General features: G+C 41.8%; 1 protein-coding gene across 2 annotated transcripts in view; it reads right to left on the bottom strand.

Moving 5' to 3' along the window:
* CXCL12 (C-X-C motif chemokine ligand 12) overlaps positions 1-23,427 on the bottom strand; it is a 178,484-nt gene that overhangs the window by 130,665 nt on the left and 24,392 nt on the right. For both annotated transcript variants that reach the window (XM_029609615.1, XM_029609616.1), the window contains exon 3: positions 19,802-19,888. In XM_029609615.1, the coding sequence (XP_029465475.1) occupies positions 19,802-19,888 (87 nt within the window). The remainder of the gene's footprint in view (positions 1-19,801; positions 19,889-23,427) is intronic.

Below are 23,427 nucleotides of genomic sequence, written 5' to 3'. Positions count from 1 at the left end.
ATCCTCTTCCCCATCGCTCTGAAATTAGCAATGCAAACTTGGGCTGCCAGAGATAGTGAGAGCGACCTAGGGTAGAGGAGTGTGTGGGAGGAAAGGTTGTGGGAGGAAGGAGAAATACAGGGGTGCAAGTACTGAGGATGGGGTGCAAAAGAGCTGGTAAAAGTGGGGTGTGGGTGCAAGAGATAATCAGGGAAGACGGGCCTGTGGGAAAGAAATCCAGAGATGGGACTGGGGTTGAAGAAAGCCAGAGATTGTGTTAGGGGAGGGTGGGGCAGAAGTAGTGATGGAGGATGTGTGTGTGTGTGTGCCAGAGACCCAGAGATGGAGAAGGGCTAGGGAGGGCGGTAAAGTTGTGGTCTGTCAGAGATCTAAAGGATGTGATGGTGTGGAGGGGATGAGAGAGAGAGAGAGAGGGGGGAATTAGCTGTTGGGGGGAGAAGGAAGCAAATTAGGAAATTGATATTGGGAGCAACCCAGTCAGGGGGAGATGGAGGGTTGAGAGGAACAATGAATGGGAGAGTTGGGAAGATGAAGTGTTGGGAAACAGAAAATTGGAGGGTGAGAGATGGTGAAAGATAGGAGTGAGGGAGGAAGGATGAGGTCTAGTTATGAGTGGAGGGAGAGAGTGAAGTGATGGTAATATAAGGAGGAAATGTAGAGAACAAGAAGAGAGAAATGAAGGATAATGAGATGAAAGGAGAAAATATATGATGGGGAGGGGAGAAACTGATTAAGACAGGGGAGTGAAGAAAAGTAAAATGGAAAGGAAAGCCTGATAAAAGAATTAGGAGAAAATAGACAAGAGAAAAGCAGGAAATAAAAGAGTCTGAGACCAAGGCAAAAAAAAAAAAAAAAATCCACCCAGATAAGAAAGCTTTCTGTTTTCACTTAAGTGATTGAACTATGTAACATAATGATCAGATCTAATAGCTCTACGGATCCTCGAGTAAACTGGATTCTATGCAGACTTTTATTGGATAAGTGTGTTATCCAGAAACTGTTCAAGTGCTATTGAGATCACAGTGTTTCGAGTCAGATTCCTTTTTTAGTGAGCCGTCACAGAGTAGAGACTGCGCACAACAGCTTTATCTAGATTGCTGTAACATGCTAAAGGTGAGAGCCAAAATGATGTAGCTAAAGCATTGGAATATAGATCCTAGGAAAAAGCAAGCTATTCTAAGAATTAATAGGACAAGTTGTTTACTGCTTTTAGATTGACCTCAGTACTGTGTGGTATATCACACAAGCAAAGAGTGCCTTTTACGTAAATGTTGGACGTATGCATATTCATTTTCTTAAGCATAGAGACAGGATGATGATTTGTTAAAGATGCTTTGTATCACTTTCTTTTGGATAAGTGAATCACATGCATAATGTACTCTTATAAGATGTAATTTCTGCTGCGACCCAGGCTGGCTTAGTCCTCTTTATATTCAGGTCAGTAGCCTAGCCTAGCCTCTCAGATAATCTAATATAATATAATATCTGATAATAAAAGAGAGGCTTGATTGCAAAGTGTCTCTATTTTATTTCTGAGGGGTTTTAGCATTATTTGACAGTTATATGCGGAGCTGAGAACCAGGATTTCCCCCACCCGGGAAATCCTGGTTTCAGAAACGTGTGTTCAATGTTTTAACACTAATCCTGTAGAACATTTCAGAATCTGCCAATAATCCAGCAACTGGAATGTAATTTTCCACTATGAAGTTATTATGTGTTCCAGTACAGTAAACATATTGTTTTTTCCATGGAGAGATGAGGTAGAGAATTAAATAATTGTGTGAAAATAAGGAATGCCTTACCAAATGGAAGAGGGCTGGTAAGAGCCCTTTGATTTGGCAGCAGATCACTAACTGTATAAGAATCAACCAGTATGATTTATCCCTTTGGCTCTTTGAGTGTATGATAGAGAGTAACCTCCCGGTCTGGTTGGGGCTATTTTTTAAAATTGCCCTTATAAAGCCAGCAGGATTTCAGTAAGTTTAGTGTCCTATTTCTTTTTTTAACAGGAACATTCAAGGAATATTGTTGAGAGGGCATGGGCTTGTATCCCAAGTCTAGATTCACCTCTGTTTTAATCATAAATAAATGTCAGATTGGTTATAATGAAGTTTTCAAAGATGCTAAATGTCAAAGGGAAACCATATGATGGTAACTTTTAAACAGGTGCGCGATCATACATTTGCATGTGTTTTCCGGCTCACATCCAGAAATTTGCCCATTTTATAACACTCTCGCATATGTACATGAATGGTGTAAAATAGGCTGAATGTACATACACATGTGCAGAATTTTATACTGATGTGCACGTGTGCGCAAATGCTGCCTCTACCGTGTAAGTGGGGGGATTGTAATAAAAACAAGTGCCGAAGCAATTACCAGTTAAACCACTTTGTTTCCAGTTTGCCCATGTAAGGGATAGGATTTCCTAATTCCCCATTTAAATAGCCTTCCCTTTCCCCTCTTAAACCCGACCCTTAAAACCCTGCTGACATGCCTATATTTTTTGTTTTAGAACTTACATGTCATCCATAGTAGATTAAAGTTGCATGGTAGGGGACCCTATCTTGGCCTTTCCCCCGACATGCCCGCACCCTGCCCAGAACATGCCAATGCCCCATCCCTTTTTCAAAACTTTTGATTTGTTCACCAACCGGGAGATATACACGTACATGGGCAACTTTTAAAATCTGTTTGGCACGCGCCAGTTTTTGCACATTCCTTGCTTTTACAATTCATCTATATGTATCTTAGGCTTGATATGATGTGTTGAAGAGGGATGAAAATACAAACAAAAAACAAACTTTGAAATGTTTGTATGCTAATGCCAGAAGTCTAAGAAGTAAGATGGGAGAATTAAAATGTATAGCCGTGAATGATGACATAGACTTAATTGGCATCTCAGAGACATGGTGGAAGGAGGACAACCAATGGGACAGTGCTATTCCGGGATACAAACTATATCGCAATGACAGAGAGGAGCACCTGGGAGGCGGTGTGGTGCTTTATGTCCGGCTTGGCATAGAGTCCAACAGGATAAACATTCTGCACGAGACTAAATGCACAATTGAATCTTTATGGGTAGAAATCCCTTGTGTGTTGGGGAAGACTATAGTGATAGGAGTATACTACCATCTATCTAGTCAAGATGGTGAGACTGACAGTGAAATGCTAAGAGAAATTAGGGAAGCTAACCACATTGGTAGTGCGGTAATAATGGGAGACTTCAATTACCCCAATATTGACTGGGTAAATGTATCATCAGGACAAGCTAGAGAGATAAAGTTCCTGAATGTAATAAATGATAGCTTTATGGAGCAATTCGTTCAGGAACCAACGAGAGAGGGAGCAATTTTAGATCTTATTCTCAGTGGTGAACAGGATTTGGTGAGAGAGGTAATGGTGGTGGGGCCGCTTGGTAATAGTGATCATAATATGATCAAATTTGATTTAATGACTGGAAGGGGGACAATAAGCAAATCCACGGCTCTCGTGCTAAACTTTCAAAAGGGAAACTTTGATAAAATGAGAAAAATTGTTAGAAAAAAACTGAAAGGAGCAGCTACAAAAGTAAAAAGTGTGCAAGAGGTGTGGTCATTATTAAAAAAAATACCATCCTAGAAGCACAATCCAGATGTATTCCACACATTAAGAAAGGTGGAAAGAAGCAAAACGATTACCGGCATGGTTACAAGGGGAGGTGAAAGAAGCTATTTTAGCCAAAAAATCTTCATTCAAAAATTGGAAAAAGGATCCAACAGAAGAAAATAGGATAATGCATAAACATTGGCAAGTTAATGTAAGACATTGATAAGACAGGCTAAGAGAGAATTTGAAAAGAAGGTGGCCTTAGAGGCAAAAACTCACAGTAAAAACTTTTTAAAATATATCCAAAGCAGAAAGCCTGTGAGGGAGTCAGTTGGACCGTTAGATGATTGAGGGGTTAAAGGGGCACTTAGATAAGATAAGGCCATTGCAGAAAGATTAAATGATTTCTTTTCTTCGGTGTTTACTGAAGAGGATGTTGGGGAGGTATCCATACTGGAGAAAGTTTTCATGGGTAATGATTCAGATGGACTGAACCAAATCATGGTGAACCTAGAAAATGTAGTAGACCTGATTGACAAACTTAAGAGTAGTAAATCACCTGAACCGGATGGTATACACCCCAGAGTTCTGAAGGAATTAAAAAATTAAATTTCAGACCTATTAGTTACAATTTGTAACCTGTCATTAAAATCATTCATTGTATCTGAAGACTGGAGGATAGCTAATGTAACCCCAATATTTAAAAAGGGCTCCAGGGGTGATCCAGGAAACTACAGACCAGTTAGCCTGACTTCAGTGCCAGGAAAAATAGTGGAAAGTATTCTAAACATCAAAATCTCAGAACATATAGAAAGACATGGTTTAATGGAACAAAGTCAGCATGGCTTTACCCAAGGAAAGTCTTGCCTCACAAATCTGCTTCACTTTTTTGAAGGAGTTAATAAACATGTGGATAAAGGTGAACCTGTAGATGTAGTATACTTAGATTTTCAGAAGGCATTTGACAAAGTTCCTCATGAGAGGCTTCTAGGAAAAATAAAAAGTCATGGGATAGGTGGCGATGTCCTTTCATGGATTACAAACTGGCTAAAAGACAGGAAACAGAGAGCAGGATTAAATGGACAATTTTCTCAGTGGAAGGGTGTGGGCAGTGGAGTGCCTCAGGGATCTGTATTGGGACCCTTACTTTTCAATATATTTATAAATGATCTGGAAAGAAAACGACAAGTGAGGTAATCACATTTGCAGACGATACAAAATTGCTCAGAGTAGTTAAATCACAAGCAGATTGTGATAAATTGCAGGAAGACCTTGTGAGGCTGGAAAATTGGGCATCAAAATGGCAGATGAAATTTAATGTGGACAAGCGCAAGGTGATGCATATAGGGAAAAATAACCCATGCTATAGTTACACAATGTTAGGTTCCATATTAGGTGCTACTACCCAAGAAAAAGATCTAGGCGTCATAGTGGATAACACATTGAAATCGTCAGTTCAGTGTACTGTGGCAGTCAAAAAAGCAAACAGAATGTTTGGAATTATTAGAAAGGGAATGGTGAATAAAACGGAAAATGTCATAATGCCTCTGTATCGCTCCATGGTGAGACTGCACCTTGAATACTGTGTACAATTCTGGTCGCCGCATCTAAAAAAAGATATAATTGTGATGGACAAGGTACAGAGAAGGGCAACCAAAATGCTAAAGGGAATGGAACAGCTCCCCTATGAGGAAAGACTAAAGAGGTTAGAACTTTTCAGCTTAAAGAAGAGACGGCTGAGGGAGGATATGATAGAGGTGTTTAAAATCATGAGAGGTCTAGAATGGGTAGATGTGAATCAGTTTTTTACTCTTTTGGACAATAGAAAGACTAGGGGGCACTCCATGAAGTTAGCATGTGGCAAATTTAAAACTAATTGGAGAAAGTTCTTTTTCACTCAACGCACAATTAAACTCTGGAATTTGTTGCCAGAAGATGTGGTTAGTGCAGTTAGTATAGCTGTGTTTAAAAAAGGATTGGATAAGTTCTTGGAGGAGAAGTCCATTACCTGCTATTAATTAAGTTGACTTGCATAATAACCATCGCTATTACTAGCAACGGTTACATGGAATAGACTTAGTTTTTGGGTACTTGCCAGGTTCTTATGGCCTGGATTGGCCACTGTTGGAAACAGGATGCTGGGCTTGATGGACCCTTGGTCTGACCCAGTATGGCATTTTCTTATGTTCTTACTGGAAATATGGCTTACACCTCTTAGAAGAAGAATCTATATATAAATGCTTTAATTTTTCCCAGAGACAGCTGCTGATGCCGAAATGCAGACTTTTTCAGGGCATTGGAGGAGAGTCAGGGAACACTAAATGTTCGAATTCTGGCTTGCATTTGCTTTGAGCTAGAAAGAATAATTTTTGTTTTCACCTATTGCACTCTATCCATCTAGGATACTTAAAGGGCAATTTTTAAAGAACTTTGTGTGTCTCCATATATGCACATATATATGGTCAGACAGAGATCTAGTACAGTATTTTATAACCAGTGCGAAATTGTGTACCACGCAGATAATAAAATATGCAGATGTCTGTCCCTCAATAAACATATGTATGTTGGTTATGTTTTTTCCTATCTATGTTATTAATATACATGCAAAAAAATATATTACTTGCTTGAGTAAAAGCCTGATTTATATGCAGAAGGCGGTATATTGTAAAACATGTGCGCATAATTGAAAACGCCAGCTTGCCAATATCTCCATCAGTTCACCCAGTTCTTCTTCAGGTCATTGAGATCCTCCTAGTTCTTCAACCTGAACTCCCCTCAATTCACCCAAAGCTCTGACCCAGCAGCCAACAAACAAGTCTGATATGAATTGCACCAGATAATTAGCAGGTATAAAAGTGTCCAAACAAGCTGCCTAATGTAGTCATGCAAATCTTGTATAAAATAGCAATGTATGTGAATTCCTCTTGGCCCCTTCTCAGAATGTTCATAGACCACCTCTTTTTTTGCAAGTTAAATTTGCGTGTGAAACCAAACGTATGCATGTATTTTTATAAAATAGCACGAACATGAGTATTTTTAATTATTGATAATGTACATCGCTTTGAAAGATTTGTTTGTAAAAACTGGAAAGTGATAAGTTTTATAAATAAATAATAATAATTAAAAAATATATGTATGCACATAGCTCCTTTGACAATTTACTTGTTAAGATTTCCCTTGGGATTTTGAGATTTAGCAACTTTGAAAATTATTTGCCTTGTCTGAAGAATAAACAAAAATTTGGAATTCATGATTATAAAATGAGGGGGTTTGATGTAATCTTAATCTCTCCCCTGTTTTCTATGAGTCCCTGCAGCAGTGATTCATCCTACCTAGCAGACTCTCAATTCTTGTTAAAATATTCACTATTAACACTTATTTATTAATGCCAGCACAAAATCTGTTGTAAATAAGCCCCTTAGCACTATGACTCCAATTAATATTCTGCCTTTCAGGCACTTCAGAGAAGATTATATTCAGGTACAGTAGGCATTTCCCCTATCTCCAGAGGGTTTACAATCTAGTTTTCTCCCTGAGGCAGTGGAGAAAGAAGTGACTTGCCCAAGGTCGCAAGGAACAGCACTGGGATTTGTTTTAATCATTCGGTAGGAGTTCCCATCCTTTCAGGGAGCATGGACCCTTTTTCAGATTCAAAAAATGTCATGGACCCACACACTCTGCTCTTTAATTTTTGTATGCCATAACAAAAGAAATAAAGATATGCACCCCAGAATCAGTTATAGTGTGCAAAACTTTAATCTAAACTGAATATAGAGAGAGGGCAATTTCCAAAGCTCTTTAAAAAATGAACTCATAATTGAAGGTTGAGGCCATCCCACCTTCCAATCCAGCTGCAACTGGGAAAAGGAAGCAAAGTCAGAAAAGTTCCAGTTTAGCAACTTGGTATGACCTGGCAGAAAAATCAGCACCAATACCTGCAGATCTGCAATATAATTTTCAAAGGGAAGCTGCCTGTGGATTTTTTTTTTTTAATGAAAACTTGAGCTAGTGGGGAAAAGCCAGTATATCATTGCAGCTGCATACTTTTCATCTGCTTTGAAGCAAAGTGCAGGTGCAAAGGGATGCATGAGGACATTTCAAAATGAAACCTCTGCATGTACTTTCCTTTAGGGATGTGAATCGTTTTTTGACGATTTAAAATATCGTCCGATATATTTTAAATCGTCAAAAATCGTTAGGGCCACGATACAATACCAATTCCCCCGATTTATCGTCAAAAAATCGTAAATCGGGGGAAGGGGGAGGGCAGGAAAACCGGCACACTAAAACACCCTAAAACCCACCCCTGACCCTTTAAATTAAATCCCCCACCCTCCAAATGCCTTAAATTACCTGGGGGTCCGTAGCCTTAAATTACCTCCGTAGCGGCGGTCCGTAGCTAAATCGGGGGAAGGGGGAGAGCAGGAAAAGCGGCACACTAAATCGTGTAGTCTTCAGCCGGCGCCATTTTGCAAAATGGCCGCCGCAAAATGGCGGCAGCCATAGACCAAAACGATTCGACGCAGGAGGTCGTTCCGGACCCCCGCTGGACTTTTGGCAAGTCTTGTGGGGGTCAGGAGGCCCCCCCAAGCTGGCCAAAAGTTCCTGGGGGTCCAGCGGGGGTCCGGGAGCGATTTCCTGCCGCGAATCGTTTTCCGTATGGAAAATGGCGCCGGCAGGAGATCGACTGCAGGAGGTCGTTCAGCGAGGGTTCCGGACCTCCGCTGAATGACCTCCTGCAGTCGATCTCCTGCCGGCGCCATTTTCCGTACGGAAAACGATTCGCGGCAGGAAATCGCTCCCGGACCCCCAGGAACTATTGGCCAGCTTGGGGGGGGCCTCCTGACCCCCACAAGACTTGCCAAAAGTCCAACGGGGGTCCGGAACGACCTCCTGCATCGAATCATTTTGGTCTATGGCTGCCGCCATTTTGCGGCGGCCATTTTGCAAAATGGCGCCGGCTGAAGACTATACGATTTAGTGTGCCGCTTTTCCTGCTCTCCCCCTTCCCCCGATTTAGCTACGGGCCGCCGCTACGGAGGTAATTTAAGGCTACGGACCCCTAGGTAATTTAATGCATTTGGGGGGGGGGGTTCGGGAGGGTGGGGGATTTAATTTAAAGGGTCAGGGGTGGGTTTTAGGGGGTTTTAGTGTGCCGTGTTTTAGTGTGCCACTGGACCCCCAGGTAATTTAAGGCATTTGGGGGGGGGTTCGGGAGGGTGGGGGATTTAATTTAAAGGGTCGGGGGTGGGTTTTAGGGGGTTTTAGTGTGCCAGCTCACGATTTTAATGATTTTCACGATACTTTACACACCCAAACGGCAACAATACGATTCCCTCCCCCTCCCAGCCGAAATCGATCGTTAAGACGATCGAGGACACGATTCACATCTCTACTTTCCTTCCCCCAACCCAACCCTGCTCTTTTTTCCCTGCTGGTAAAAGTTTGTACTCTGTTCACAGCGCAGGTACTTTCACCCTCAGTGGCAGGGTATAGTAATTTTCAAAGGGCCTTTTTAGATTGGTAGACAGGTGTTTACCCACATCAGCAAAGAGTTTGAAATTTACATTCCTTGAAAATTCCACACTTTTTAGTCTTCATCTCTGTTATATTTTATTATTTTCATTTATGATTCTTATAAATACATACAGAAAATGACAGTCACTAAATAATTTAATTTAGAAAAAGCAAAACAATAGCCTGCTTTTCAAAGGGGAGAAGGGGTATGAGTTCTCCAAGTCTGTCTGCCCCCCTTTTGTGTTTAATGTTGTTAACCTGGCTGCTCCCTGCAGTCATCTTTCTGGACCATGGTAGTCCTTCATCCCCTCCCTTCTGCTCTGGCGCTGGCGGTCTTCCTCTTCTCTCCCCTTAATCAGCTCAGCCATGGATTCCTGTCTCCTTTTTATCCTCCTTTTCTTTCTTCATTCCTGTCTCATTCCTTCTCCCCTCTGTCTTTCCCTTCTCACTGTCAACCCCAGTCCCATTTGCCATTTCCTCCTTTTTTCCTTTGAACCATTCTATTCACTTTTCTGGTGCTTCTCTCCTCTCTCGCTGTCAGGCCAGTGGCAGAGCACATGGCAGTGGTGTGAAATGCTTCTCACCAGTGTGATAACCCAGCGTTCCTCTGCTTTCTTCAGTGTGCATGTGAGGCTGAAAAGGTTCTGACAGCTGCAATTGGCCCCCATATCCTCACAAAGTGCAGCAGTGAGGTTATGATTCTCGAGGACTGCAATTGGTCCCTCTCTTCTGCACATCTGCTAAACCTGTGGCAGTGCAATTTGAGGCTTCCAATGAGTGCAAACAGCCCCTGTTTGTCCCTCCCTCTCCTGACGTTTTCGGGGCCATAATAAGCCCCATTCTCACACTCCTAGCCTGTGGTTTTAGCTTTAACTAATCACAGGTAGCAGCAGCCTGCTCATTTTCTCCCTAGCTACATTTTCTGGCATTCCTTCTGGAGGACACCTTGGGATGGTCTCACAGACCCCAGATTGGGAACCAGTGATCAACTTTGAGACCAGATAATGGGACTAACAAATCCTAGGTACAAAATCAAATACAACAGCATTCATTGTGGAATCAAAAGTGGAAGCATGATGAGATGTTGTATCTGTTGCAGGACATTTCCATATAAACACAGCACACGCAAAGGGTATCATAGTATTATGTCTTAATTTAGCTGCCAAGAAAAGCCCTCTTGAGATCATCATCAAAACCACTTGGCTATCTTTTCACAATGTGAAATATTACATATATACACATACAGCCTGGAAGGCAATTATCAACCTGGGAGAAACTCAGCTCAACGTTCTTATCTCCTTGTAATACGCAAGACAGTTTAACTATTTTATAACTTTTAGGGATCAATTTTAGAACAGCTGTATACCCACATAGGAGATAATTTTCAAAGAGTTATGTGGGCGTTGAGTATTTAACATTAGTATATACATACATTAATAGCATATACAGGCATGTATATTGGGCCAGATTTTAGTAGCTATGCGCGGGCATAGATTTCTGCGTGCATTTTATAATCCGGGGTCGGCGCGCATAAGGGGGTACACACTAGTGCACCTTGCACGCGCCGAGCCCTAGGGGAACCCCGATGGCTTTCCCTGTTCCCTTCAAGGCCACTCCGAAATCAGAGGGAACTTTCCTTCGGCCCCCCCCCCCCCCACCTTCCCCTCCCCTATCTAACCCGCCCCCCCCAGCCCTACCTAAATCCCCCCTACCTTTATTTTATAAGTTGCGCCGGCCTCCGGGCAGGCGGAGGATGCGCGCGCCAGCCGATGGCCGGCCTGCGATCCCGGGCACAGCAGCAAATGGCCGCTGTGCCTGGAGGCTCTAGCCCCTCCCCCGCCCACACCCTGCCCTTTTTTTCGAGCCCCGGGACATACGCGCATCCTTTATGCTTTATGCGCGCGTAGGCTTTGAAAATCTGCCCCATTATTTATAAACCTTGAGCGTATGCAGTGTCATGTGTAAATGTGTACAGGGGAAAAAGGAGCTGTGTAGAGGTGTTCTGGAAGTGCGTGCACAAGTTACTATTTGTAAGCGGTATGCACACATATATTACAAAACTTGTTCATACAATTTTATACCAGCTAATTAATTCATACAATTGATAACGCACCTGTCTTTATAAATTTTGGATGGGAGGTTTGGGTAAGCTGGTGAGGGTTCAGGATGAAATGCTGGAGCAGGGCCAACTCTAGGACAAATGGCACCCTGGGAGAAAATATTTGATAGTGCACCCCCGCCCCACATCTGTGTAACTGTGTGTGTGAGAGAGAAAGCCTGTGAGTGCCTGAGAACTCTCTCTCTCACATGCACATACTTACATATGTTCATTCTCTCACACTCTCAAACACACTCACACACACAGAGGCTCCCTCTTAGATGCATATACTCACACACAGGCTCACAATCTCACACACTCTCACTCTCATATACCCATCCATTACCTTACACACTCATACTCAAATCCATGTTCTTACACACACATTCCCTTTCTCCCTCACACACTCAGGCTCTGAGACACACACACACACACACACACACACACACACACACACACACATGCACACATGCACACAGGCTCACAGGATCACACTCACAATGGCTCACTCTCACACCTACACCCTTTCAGGGCTTCTCTTTATCTTCAGGCCGTGGCAGGACTGGGTCTGTCGTGGCAATGCCTGGCCTCTCTGCGGCCTGCAGCAGGATGGGATCAGCCACGGACCTGCCACCATCAAGCCTCTCTTCAGGCCGCAGTGGACCCCATTCTGCTGTGGTACTGCTGTTGCCACCAGGTCTTTCTTCTGCATATATGTACACATGAAATGGGAAGTATGCCCATAGGGATAGATTTTCAAAGGGGTACACGTGTAAGATACTCACGTACCCCCTGAAAACCTACCCCAAACCCCCCCCCCCCTGTGCGCGCCGAGCCTATTTTGCATAGGCTCGGCGGCGCACGCAAGTCCCGGGGCTTTGCAAAGGGGGCGTGTCGGGTGGGCGGCGTGAATTTCGGGGCAGGGCGGGAGGCGTGTCAGGGGCGTGATGCCGGCCCGGGGGCATGGTCGAGGCCTCCAGACCAGCCTCCGGGTCGGGTGATGGCGCACCAGACGCCTGCTGGTGTGCGCAGATTTACGCCTGCTTTCGGCAGGCGTAAATCTGCCAACAAAGGTAGGGGGGGGTTAGATAGGGCTGGGGGGGGGGTCAGTTAGGTAGGGGAAGGTGAGGGGAGGTGGAAGAAAAGTTCCCTTCAAGGCCACTCCGATTTTGGAGGCGCGCGTATCTTATAAAATCCAGCGTACTTTTGTTCACGCGCGCTTAAATTTATAAAATCTACCCCATATTTTAGACTTTTATAAAATACTGATTATGCAAATGCAGATTTCATATGCATATATATAAAAATGTAACTTTGAAAAATCACCCTATGTAGATAAGCATACATGAATAAGTTATGTCTTACAAGGAGAAAGTGTAAATTTACAAGCATGAATTAGTGCATGTACTTGGCCAATTGTTTGAGAATTTTCAAAATAAACTTATGCATGTAAGTTCATTATAAAAATGCTCATAAAAATCTGTGTGTACAAGGGTAGATTTTATAAATGTACACGCAGGCGTACTTTTCTTCGTGCACCAGGCGCGAACAAAAGTATGCTGGATTTTATAAGATACGCACGGAGCCACGCGTATCTTATAAAATCCGGGGTCGGAGGGAACTTTCCTTCCACCTCCCCTCACCTTCCCCTCCCTTCCCCTACCTAACCCCCCCCCCCCCCCAGCCCTATCTAACCCCCCTACCTTTGTTGGCAGATTTACGCCTGCGGAAAACAGGCGTAAATCTGCACGTGCCAGCGGGCTGCTGGCGCACCATCACCCGACCCAGGGGCTGGTCCGTAGGCCTCGACCATGCCCCCGGGCCCGCCCCCGAAACGCCCCTCCATGCAAGCCCCGGGGCTTACGCGCATCCCATGGCTTGCGCGTGCCGCCAAGCCTATGCAAAATAGGCTTGGCGCGTGCAGGGGGAGTTTGGGGTAGGTTTTCAGGGGGGGGGGGTACACGCGTACCCCTTTGAAAATCTATCCCACAATGTACACACTAGTTTAAACATGGATAACCTAAAATAAAAATATATTGTTATTAGTTACTTGGTTCATGTCAAAGTTACTTACAAGTTGATAATTTTCAGTGTCTGATTGTTTCAGATACATTTACATATCTGTTTTTGTACCATTCATAAAACAATCATTATCATTCTTCACTTTATTTTGTGCATGACACTGTTTATAGGATCATATAACTGAATTGTGTTTCCAATAAATAAGTTCACTACAAAGTTTACTGGGTCAGACATAACTAGGTAAAAGCTTATAAACTTTCTTTTTTTCTTGCAATATATATACCCACGTGAGATAGGAAACACTAAATAGCAATTACACTCTTCCTTTCTAAGTCTGTGATATGATTTTAATAACAGGTATAGAGAAAAAGCGTACATATATATTGACACTAATATTTGATATGTTAATATACTTTCCATTTTATCCCCCTCCAACTTCAACCCATGACCACTTATAAAGACTCTCTGTCTACTATTGGTTGTGATATGACCTGAGGTATAATTAGTTTAGACCCAATATACATACAGTCTCTGCTGATAACAGACTTTAGATTATAAACTGAATTTTCAGCCAGGCAACGAAAATATATTTGCAAAAAGGTGAATTTCAAAAGTCTGGCGCATGCATCTATTGGGGGATGTATGAATAAGTCGGGCTTGTGCGCACTGAGTAGGTTTTAAAAGCCACCTAGACACACACGTAAATGTCGCAGCTTGCACACCTCAAAGTTTTCAAAAAGGGGTGGGACATGGGAGTGGTCTGGGTGGGCATGAGCATTTTGAGGTGTGAAGCTGAGATGTGCGCGTAAATACTTATGTGCTTCAGCGTGCACCGATGCTCCTTGTCGCGTAACTTTACTTCTGCTATGGATGCTATGTAAGTTATAAAATAAAGATAAATAGGCAGATCGGAGAGATTTAAAGGGTTGGGGATAACTGGGGGGAGTGAATGCTTTTAAACCAAAGGGGTTTGGAGGACCTAGCTCTTAACTGGGTGAACGAGAGATGAACTGGTAAAACTAGAAATGGCGTTGGTACGCACCCCTTTTAAAATCCCTCAATTAATGTGGTAGAAGCAACATTTGCGTACACTTACACATGCCCATTTAAAATTTGGTGCACATGTGTGCATGGCAAGGCTATTTTGTAACATGCGTGCAAGTCATCAAATAGCCGCATTCCTGGGTGCGGGCCGACGAATACATGGACATGTGCGCCGCACATCAGTTTTAAAGTTACTGTCCCTTTGTCAGTATACAGAAAATCTAAGTGGAACCAATGAAATTTAAAAAAAAAACATTTACAAACTAGTTTGACAAACCTGCTAAACGTTTGTTGGTTGTTGAATTAGTTTGATAAACTTTTAAAAAAATAAACAAACAATGTGAACCCCCTTGAATTGGTAAATATGCATCAAAACTTGTTCAGATTCATCCAGTTTGAGGGTTGCAGAGCAAGCAAACTCAATGTAGATTCCCATACACTGGGAAATCTGTGGCAAACCTACATCAAATCTGGGCAAATCTTTTCCCATATCTGTTTGGGGCAGTTTGACAAATTTTCCCAGCATTATCTGGGGAAAATCCCAACTTTCTGTTCTAAACTTTTAAGAACTATGAGATTTTCCTGATTCCAATTCAATCTCAGCTTCTCCACATATCTCTTCTTATAAGAGATAAAACAGTTATAAATCAATATATTTATAAACTATCAGATTAATAAACCAAACACAGTATCCTAAATCAATGCATATGATTTCAATATGCTATTGATTCTTATAAGTGTGGATCTAATGTCTTTAGAGTTTTATCCAATATTTATTTCAGATAACTATAAATATTAACACCAATTTCATAGTGAATTTCATCACTAAGAAAATCAAAAGAATAAAAAATAAAAAACAATTTTAGGGGTGTAATTTATGTCTGGTTTTAAGAATCGTAAGACATCTCTTAAAGGTGAGTTTGAATACTGGTGCGAGGGTGGACACGTGCGTGCGTTCATAAGCGCCATCCAGGGACACGGCCATTTTATAACATTCACGCATATATGCGCCCATGTTATAAAATAGCATGACCGCACACACATGCTCACCAATTTTAAGTGGACATGTTCTTATGCACGCAAATCCTGCTTCTTCTGCGTAAGTGGGGGAATTTTAAAAGACACGAGCACCGATGCCATTACCAGTTCATTCCCAGTTCGCTGAGGTAAGGAATAGGATTTCTAAACCCTCCTAGTTTAATAGCCTCCCTTCTCCCTTGTAAGCCCTGACCCTTAAAACCCTGCTGATCTGACTATTTGTCTTTATTTTATAATTTGCTTGTCACCCATAGCAGAAGTAAAGTTACACAGTAGGGGACCCCGGCACATAAGTATTTATGCACAGGTTTCCCTGTGAAATCGAGGAATGCCCATGCCTCTCTCCTTTTTTGGAACTTTTCATTTGTGTGCAGAGCGGTAAGTACACATGTACTCAAGCGGCTTTTAAAATCCGCTCAGAGCATGCCAGCCCTACTTGTGTACATATCTCTCGGTTTTGGCGTGTGCTGGGTTTTTAAAATTTACCTTTTATTCTTTTCCAAATGTTAAACATCATATTTTAAGTTTTTTTCATAACTGAACTTAAAGAAATCAAACATTTCAGGATTAAAGATGATTTGGATTTTCACTGCAACTGAAATTATTTTTCTTATTAAGGGCTCAAAGCAAAGCAATTCTCTCTCCTCTCCCTTGTCTCTATTTATTCTTGGCTGCTTCTCCCCTGCTTAGCTAGATGTTTGGAGATGCAATATGGTAGATATGTATGCTTTAAGCTAAGGAATAACTTGCCAAAGTTCTGTTTTCCATTTGGTAAAACAGCTGCAAGTCACATAAAGCTGTCCTAAATGACTATGCATTAAGATCTTTTCCTGTATACGAGGGTGTCAGCAAGCCATTTTGTCAGTAAGTCACGGAAAAATAGGCAAGCAGAGCAAAATGTTTCTTGCATATGTATAAGAAAAGGGCATGCGTAGAGTGGTCCATTTCCTAGCATGCCCTCCTGGTTCAGAGGTGCATTGAACCCAGGGTGACACTGACTCTTAGGACATGCAGGGGACACATCTAGAACCTGCAGACATCTGGGATGTTTCCCCCATCTGTAAACATTGAAGAAGATGTGTAGTTTTAACTCAATGTGTGGAAAGATCGCCCTGAGCATAATTTATTAATGGGTTAGTTTTCCCGTTGTTATAGAATGGATGTAAATCTTTAATAGATAATGCCATGTACAGCTCCTTTTTCTGATGATTTAGGATGGTGGTACTTTCTAGCCATGCGATCTGTTTATTTCTGAATAATAAAAATTAGCATTCATAAAAAAAGCAAAATGCTTTCTTACGAAAACCTAATCTAGCTGATCAACAATTGTGTGTTTGTTTTGAATTTTATTTTTCATAGGTTTTCATTGTTTTCTGAACATAGCAAACAAAAAAAAAAAAATCGCCTTGAGCACTTGATCTTTGCTGAATAAAGCAGTATAAAATAGCAGTCTTCTACAGCTAAGCAATGTAAAGGTAAAACAAGAACTGGCATGCTTAAATGCAAATAAATACATCTCCGTTTGGAGTAGAATGTTTGAAGCAAGAGGCAATGGGTTTTTTATTGCTGAAGTATAAGTATCATTAAATATCACATTTGCTACAAATTCATAACAAGTAGAAAAATATAGTGTGATATATAAATGACTAATTTCAATTAATACAGTTATATTTCTTTACAAATTGACAACAATTTTGAATGAAGAATGTCCCTACATGTTGTTAACATTCCTATGATTTTAACAGCCACATTTTTATTTGTTATATGAAATGGAAACAAAACAAGTGGTGAATTGAACAAAAGTGAGATAAAAATGTGCACATATAAAAACAGACAATGTAAAACATGACAGACAAGGGATCAAGCAACCTACAGATAACAGACACTGGGAATTTCACTGTTGCCAGCACTGTGAACTGAACCAGTTAAACATAAGCAGCACATTAGGTACCATTAATGGGTCCATTAATGGCAGAATGATTTTATGCACTAACTGAACTTCAATTACATCTTTAATACGAGAGGCCAAGCCAAGTGGCTTCTGTAAGATGACCTCACAAAGAGGCTCATGAACTAAAGTGCACCTTCTTGCATACACTATTTATAGGTTTTTCGCACCCTATTTTTCTGCTCATGCCAATGAGTCCTGTAGAAAAATAGGGGGTCATTTTAAAAAGGATTTACATGCATAAAACTGGGTTTTTTCGTGTGTAAATGCACTTTACTTGTATAAGAGGGCTTTTGAAAATTGCTACAATATATGCCATTTAATTGTCCATAGGCTATACACATGTAAGTGAACTTTACATGTGTATATGGGTTTTAAGAATTGCTATGATAGTATTTTACATTTACATGTGTAAATCCTGTGAAAATTCACCTGATAGTGTGCAAATTTTTGCTATGAAAAACAATTTCTGAAAACTATTCTGCAAAACTAATTTTGCATGTAGTTTTGCTCTGCATTAATAATTAATGCAATGCTTTGCACGATTTTGCATCACAGCAACTCATATAAGAGGGTAATTTTAAAAACATTCATACACTAGGGTTTACACATGGAAATGTATTTTACATATATAAACCCCAGTATAAGTGGGCTTTTGAAAATTGCTATAATATAGGCCATTGACATACACTTTATGCATGTAAATGACTTTTTTAAATTGCTACAATAGAGTGTTACATTTACATATATAACTCCTTTTAAAATTACCCTTTAACTGTTAATCCAAATTTTCAAAGGAGTTATGCATGTAAATGTAACATACCATCATTGCAATTTTCAAAAACCATTTCCCCTCAAAAGTGCACTTTACGCAAGTAAAACCTATGAACAATTTAACGACATATAGCAATTTTCAAAAGCCCACTTACACATGTAAAAGCCAGTTTTAAGCCTGTATATGCTTTAGAAAATCAGGCCCTTAAAATGTAGCTTGTGTAAAATTAAGAGTGAAATGCTTTCTTTGCGAAGCAGAAACATTTTGCAAAGTTGGCTTGCCTTGCTCATACAGAACATAGTACGTGCTATCGCAAATGAAAGTGCACTATTTAATGTTTATGCATGCTTGGGAAATTTTGCTCACAATAGTTCATCAGCCTCAGAATATCATATGCAGATGTTCAAGATACTAAAAAGGCATCATTGGAGTCTGTAAAATTTATGACACTCCACAGGCAAATACCGTGAATAATAGTAAAGCACAAGCACTGAAAAAATCAGATGATTATGGAAACAATGGGCAGTGACTGAATTCAGAGGTTTTCCAGAGTAATGTCCATGACCACATTCCCCCACCCTCTTCTAACTGGCTGCATAGTTGTCCAATTCATAGAGCAAAAGCAGGATTAATCACTGCTGAGCTTTGATATTATATAAAATTTTTAAAAAATTTACAAAAAGGCCATGTGTGACGGAAAGTGTAAGTACAAATTTTATTGTTCTCGTTATCCTAGCTGGAACAGCAACCATTATAATTAGTTCCAGCTTGTGAGCAATTGAGTCAAAATTTGTCACACACACTTCCCCCCCCCTCCCCCATTCCCTTGCTTGACTCTGATCTGAAAGCTGTGCTTCCACTTTATTGACTGACAGTCTGTGCTCTTCTCCCATTAACAGTGACATTTAGCTTACCCTATCTAAACAGAAACAGTAGGCAACTCTCATATCTGACTGAAGGGAAACCCTGTGTCAGTGTCACCGAGAGGCATCTTCATAATACAATGAGTCTGCTGTGTGTGGGGCTCTTTTTCTAGCAATTAAACTTGCCTTGGTGTGGGTCATTAACGCACCAGATGGAGATGAAAAAATGGCTAAGTTATCGAGTATTTCTGATTAGTGAAGAAGTTCATTGTGCATTTGATTTATAAACTGTTGCCTGGTGAACTTCAGCTGACTACATTACAGTCCTACGAAAACGTGCATCATACGAGATGCAAATACATTTTCATCTGAATTTCAAATGTACATTAGATCTGCATAAATGGTGCAAATTTACCCTTCTGTCTTGTTGTATATTTCACCTTAAAATTTTTGAACCACAAATGGAAAGCATTTCAACTTTATTTGAGGGGGGTTCATGAGTTAAAAAAAAAAAGAACTGAGCTGAATGACTACAGCTCCTTAAGAGTACAAATAACTCCAAGAATTAGTGTGTGCAGATATTTTTTTAAAAAGTGATTAAGGATTTTAAAATTATAATACACTGTGTATTCTACTTATAAGAAACTACAGTATTGTATTTGAAAAATCACAGAAGAAATTTGGAAAGGTATGTTTTCCCTCAAATACAAATGTGTCTGTTACAACAAATTGCATTATTGTACAATAAGGCTCTTTTATGTACATACAAAGTGAGCTGGAATCACATCTTAACTTCCGTCTCTTACATTACTGAACACTATGTCCATAAGATGAAGGACACCCCTTTAAGCAAAGCCCTCTCAATTGCTGTGAGGTTTTAGCTGAACGTCCTGTGTTCTCTCTCTTACTTGTTTAAAGCTCTCTCCAGGTATTCCTGAATCCACCTTAACTTGGGATCAAGGCAAACTTGTTTATTGTTCTGCTTCAGCCTTGCACTGCCAACGAAAACACAAAATAGGTAAAGTATGAATGATCATGATTTCTTACACAGAGCAAAGGCAAACATGACAACAATGCCCGCCATTTATACTTTTGGTTTCCTTTTTTTTTTTTTTTTTTAACTATTCATTGGGTATTTTGGGACTCATTTATGAAAACAGCACCAGTACAAACGTTCCCAAAAATTTGCCAACCAGCAAAATCACAATGTCTTGCCCTGCAATTTCAATATACTATACAGAACAAGCAATTAATGAATACAGATTTTCAAAATGGGACGTAAGAAGTCCTAAACATTGCATCATACTATTTAATGAAATGTGCAGCACTGCTATGGAACTTATTTTGCACTCTAAGGGGTAGATTTTCAGACGAGCGCGAATAGCCTACTTTTGTTTGCGCTCCAGGCGCAAACAAAAGTACGCTGGATTTTAGTAGATACGCGTGTAGTCGCGCGTATCGGCTAAAATCCTGGATCGGCGCGCGCAAGGCTATCGATTTCGTATAGCCTGCGCGCGCCGAGCCGCGCAGCCTACCCCCGTTCCCTCCTAGGCCGCTCCGAAATCGGAGCGGCCTAGGAGGGAACCTTCCCCTCCCTTCCCCTCCCTTCCCCTACCTAACCCACCCGCCCGGCCCTGTCTAAACCCCCATCCTACCTTTGTCGGGGGATTTACGCCTCCCGGAGGGAGGCGTAAATCCCCGCGCGCCAGCGGGCCTCCTGCGCGCCGGGCCGCGACCTGGGGGCGGGTACGGAGGGTGCGGCCCTGCCCCCGGGCCGTAGCCACGCCCCCGTACCCGCCCCCAAAACGCTGCCGACACGCCCCCGCAACGCCGCGCGCTCCGGCCCCGCCCCCCGACACGCCTCCCGACACGCCCACTCCGAAAACCCCGGGACTTACGCGAGTCCCGGGGTTCTGCGCGCGCCGGTGAGCCTATGTAAAATAGGCTCACCGGCGCGCAGGGCCCTGCTCGCGTAAATCCGCCCGGTTTTGGGCGGATTTACGCGAGCAGGGCTCTGAAAATCCGCCCCTAAATGTAATGCTGTTTCAAAGTGCAGGGAAATTATTCCACAAAGTATTTAAAAAGCTTTCTTTAGTTTAAATGTTAAAAAGTGTAACTTTGAAAATTATCTTACAAACCTGTTCACACTGAGATGGTTTTGTGAACTCCCAGCCTACCTGTCCTCTCTTATGGGAAAATTAATTGTTCCGCCTCCTTCCTTCACCAAGGACTAAATCTGATGCCAGCACTATTTTTAGCACTAGATCCAAAATCAGAGCCATCTGTGGTTCCATATTCATCCAGTTCATATGTTTTTGACTCAGTTTGGAGGTGAATATTTACAGATTTCAATATACATTCACAGTATTGAAGATTCACATGATTTTTAAATATATATTTAAAATCTTTAAACATTCATGTGAACCAAAATCAATACAAGCAAATCCAGATGTACAAAAAGATAAAACCATAGATGACCAGAAGAAGTGACAGAGGAAAAATCATGGGAAAACCACAGAGAATCCCCAATGGCAAACAGAATGGTAAAGAAGCACTGGTGTAACCTGAACAGAGCGGTGGTTACAACCAAAAACAGCAGTGGCCTCCAAGAAAGAATTGGGGGAACCTCAACAGAACATCAGTTTGTTGTGATCTGCTATGCTAATGGGAGGCGCTAGCAAATGAGAGCAGCAATCTGTTAGGATCTACTCCTCCAGGGGGAGGAGTTAGCAATCTGTTAGATATCTGCTCCTATGGAAGGAGGAGTTAGCAATCTGATATCATCTGCTAAGGAGATGGCAATCTGTTATGATATAGACTGCTGAGTTGGCAATCTGTACCAGCAGAGTACTAGAGAGGGTGCTCAGCTGGACAGGAATGGAAATAGGTGAATCCTTGGACCGATGGCAGATGACAGCGCCCCCAGGAGGGGATCCTGAGAGGGACCACCGGCTAGGCTTGAGTATGGAGACAGACACAGATAGTTCTTTTATTAGACAGGTAGTAGAACTACCAGAGGTGGCAGTAGTAGGCTGATATGCCCGGCAGGGCTGAAATCCCTCAGATGCTGGAACTGCGATCCCAGGGTTGCTGAGCTGTAAAGAGACGGTAGATAGTGATTAGACAGGGTATGCTGTTATACATAGCCAGTACTTAGATGATAACTCACATAAGGTCTTGAGAAGCTCAGTAGATGGAAAGGTTTAGGCCCTCGAGGAGCGAGTACCTGGTTCCAGGGAAAGCTCTGAGAGAGCGGTGGTAACTCACAATAGTCTGTATCTGTAATATCTTCTAGATAGTAGAGAATCTTCAGAGTGTTTAGGAACATGGGCCCTCGAGGAGCGAGTACCGGTTCCTATATGCCCACTGAAAATAGTAACTCACAATGTCTGTATCTACGATCGCTTCCAGGCAATAGAGAATCTTCAGAGGGTTTAGGAACATGGTCCCTCGAGGAGAGAGTACCAGTTCCTATCTGTAATCTGAAATAGAGAAAAGAGAGTGAGGCCCCCAAGGAGCGGGTACCCCTGGTAAGTCCGATGAGGCAGAGTTGTATAGAGAGAAGTGGGTCCAAATGAATCCCCGCAATCAATCCTTGCTAACTCAATCTGTTAGCAAAAGTAAAGACCTTTTATGTTGGAAGCAGATGACGTCAATGCAGGGGGACGCCCCTGATGTTCGCGCCCTTGCTGGTACATACTTCGGAGCGCGCATGCGCGCCCTACATCATCAAGAACATGATGGATCCACAGCGTCGAGCCAGCCCGGGGATGCCGGAGAGAAGTGGCATGGAGATGCTGCAGCAGCAAGCCGTCCATCAGGCCCAGAGGAAGTCGCCACATAGGTAGAGAGGGTGGAGCGAGGGCAAAAGCAGGCACAAACGCAACACAGTTACAACCCTAAACAACAGCATCTTGCTTCCAGGAAGGATGAAGTAACCTGCGTAGATGGACTATGGACAAACATGGAAGGGGCCAGCATGCTGGATTAAGTATCGGTCTTGTAAGAATCAAAGTTGAAAATGAAACGGCTTAAAATGGCCTATCAGCAGAGCGGGTAAAGGAAGCGCTTTAGCTGATTTATTTATTTATTTAAAAGATTTGTAATCCATTGATCCAAAAATCCTTAGCTCTTGGACATGCTTGGGATGGGTATGAATGATATTAGTAGAACAGTTTTGAGGATGCAGGTAAATACATGATGGAATGGTGGCATTGGTGTTGGATTGCACATGAGAATTTATGTGTTCATCCATCCAAAGTGGAAGAATCTTAATTGGGCATACTGCATGGGCCAATTTGGTCTTTACCTGCGATTATCTACTATATTACTCTGTTACTTTGGCAAGTTTGATTTAGGGGATAGCTGGTTCTATCTGAATACATCTGAAGAAAAAGGGCTGAAGATCTAAATCTGAATTTATGCAGCCCTAATATTAACTATCAACCTAGAAAATAATATAGAGGACTCTAGTATATTTAGAAACAATTGGTCTATGTCTATTTATTCTAAACTGAAATAGAAAAATTACCCT

The sequence above is a fragment of the Rhinatrema bivittatum genome, chromosome 7 (genome assembly GCF_901001135.1).
Source record: "Rhinatrema bivittatum chromosome 7, aRhiBiv1.1, whole genome shotgun sequence".
In the NCBI taxonomy this organism is placed as follows: Eukaryota; Metazoa; Chordata; class Amphibia; order Gymnophiona; family Rhinatrematidae; genus Rhinatrema; species Rhinatrema bivittatum.
Note: the sequence above shows the minus strand (reverse complement) of the source record. Positions and strands in the feature narration are given on the sequence as shown.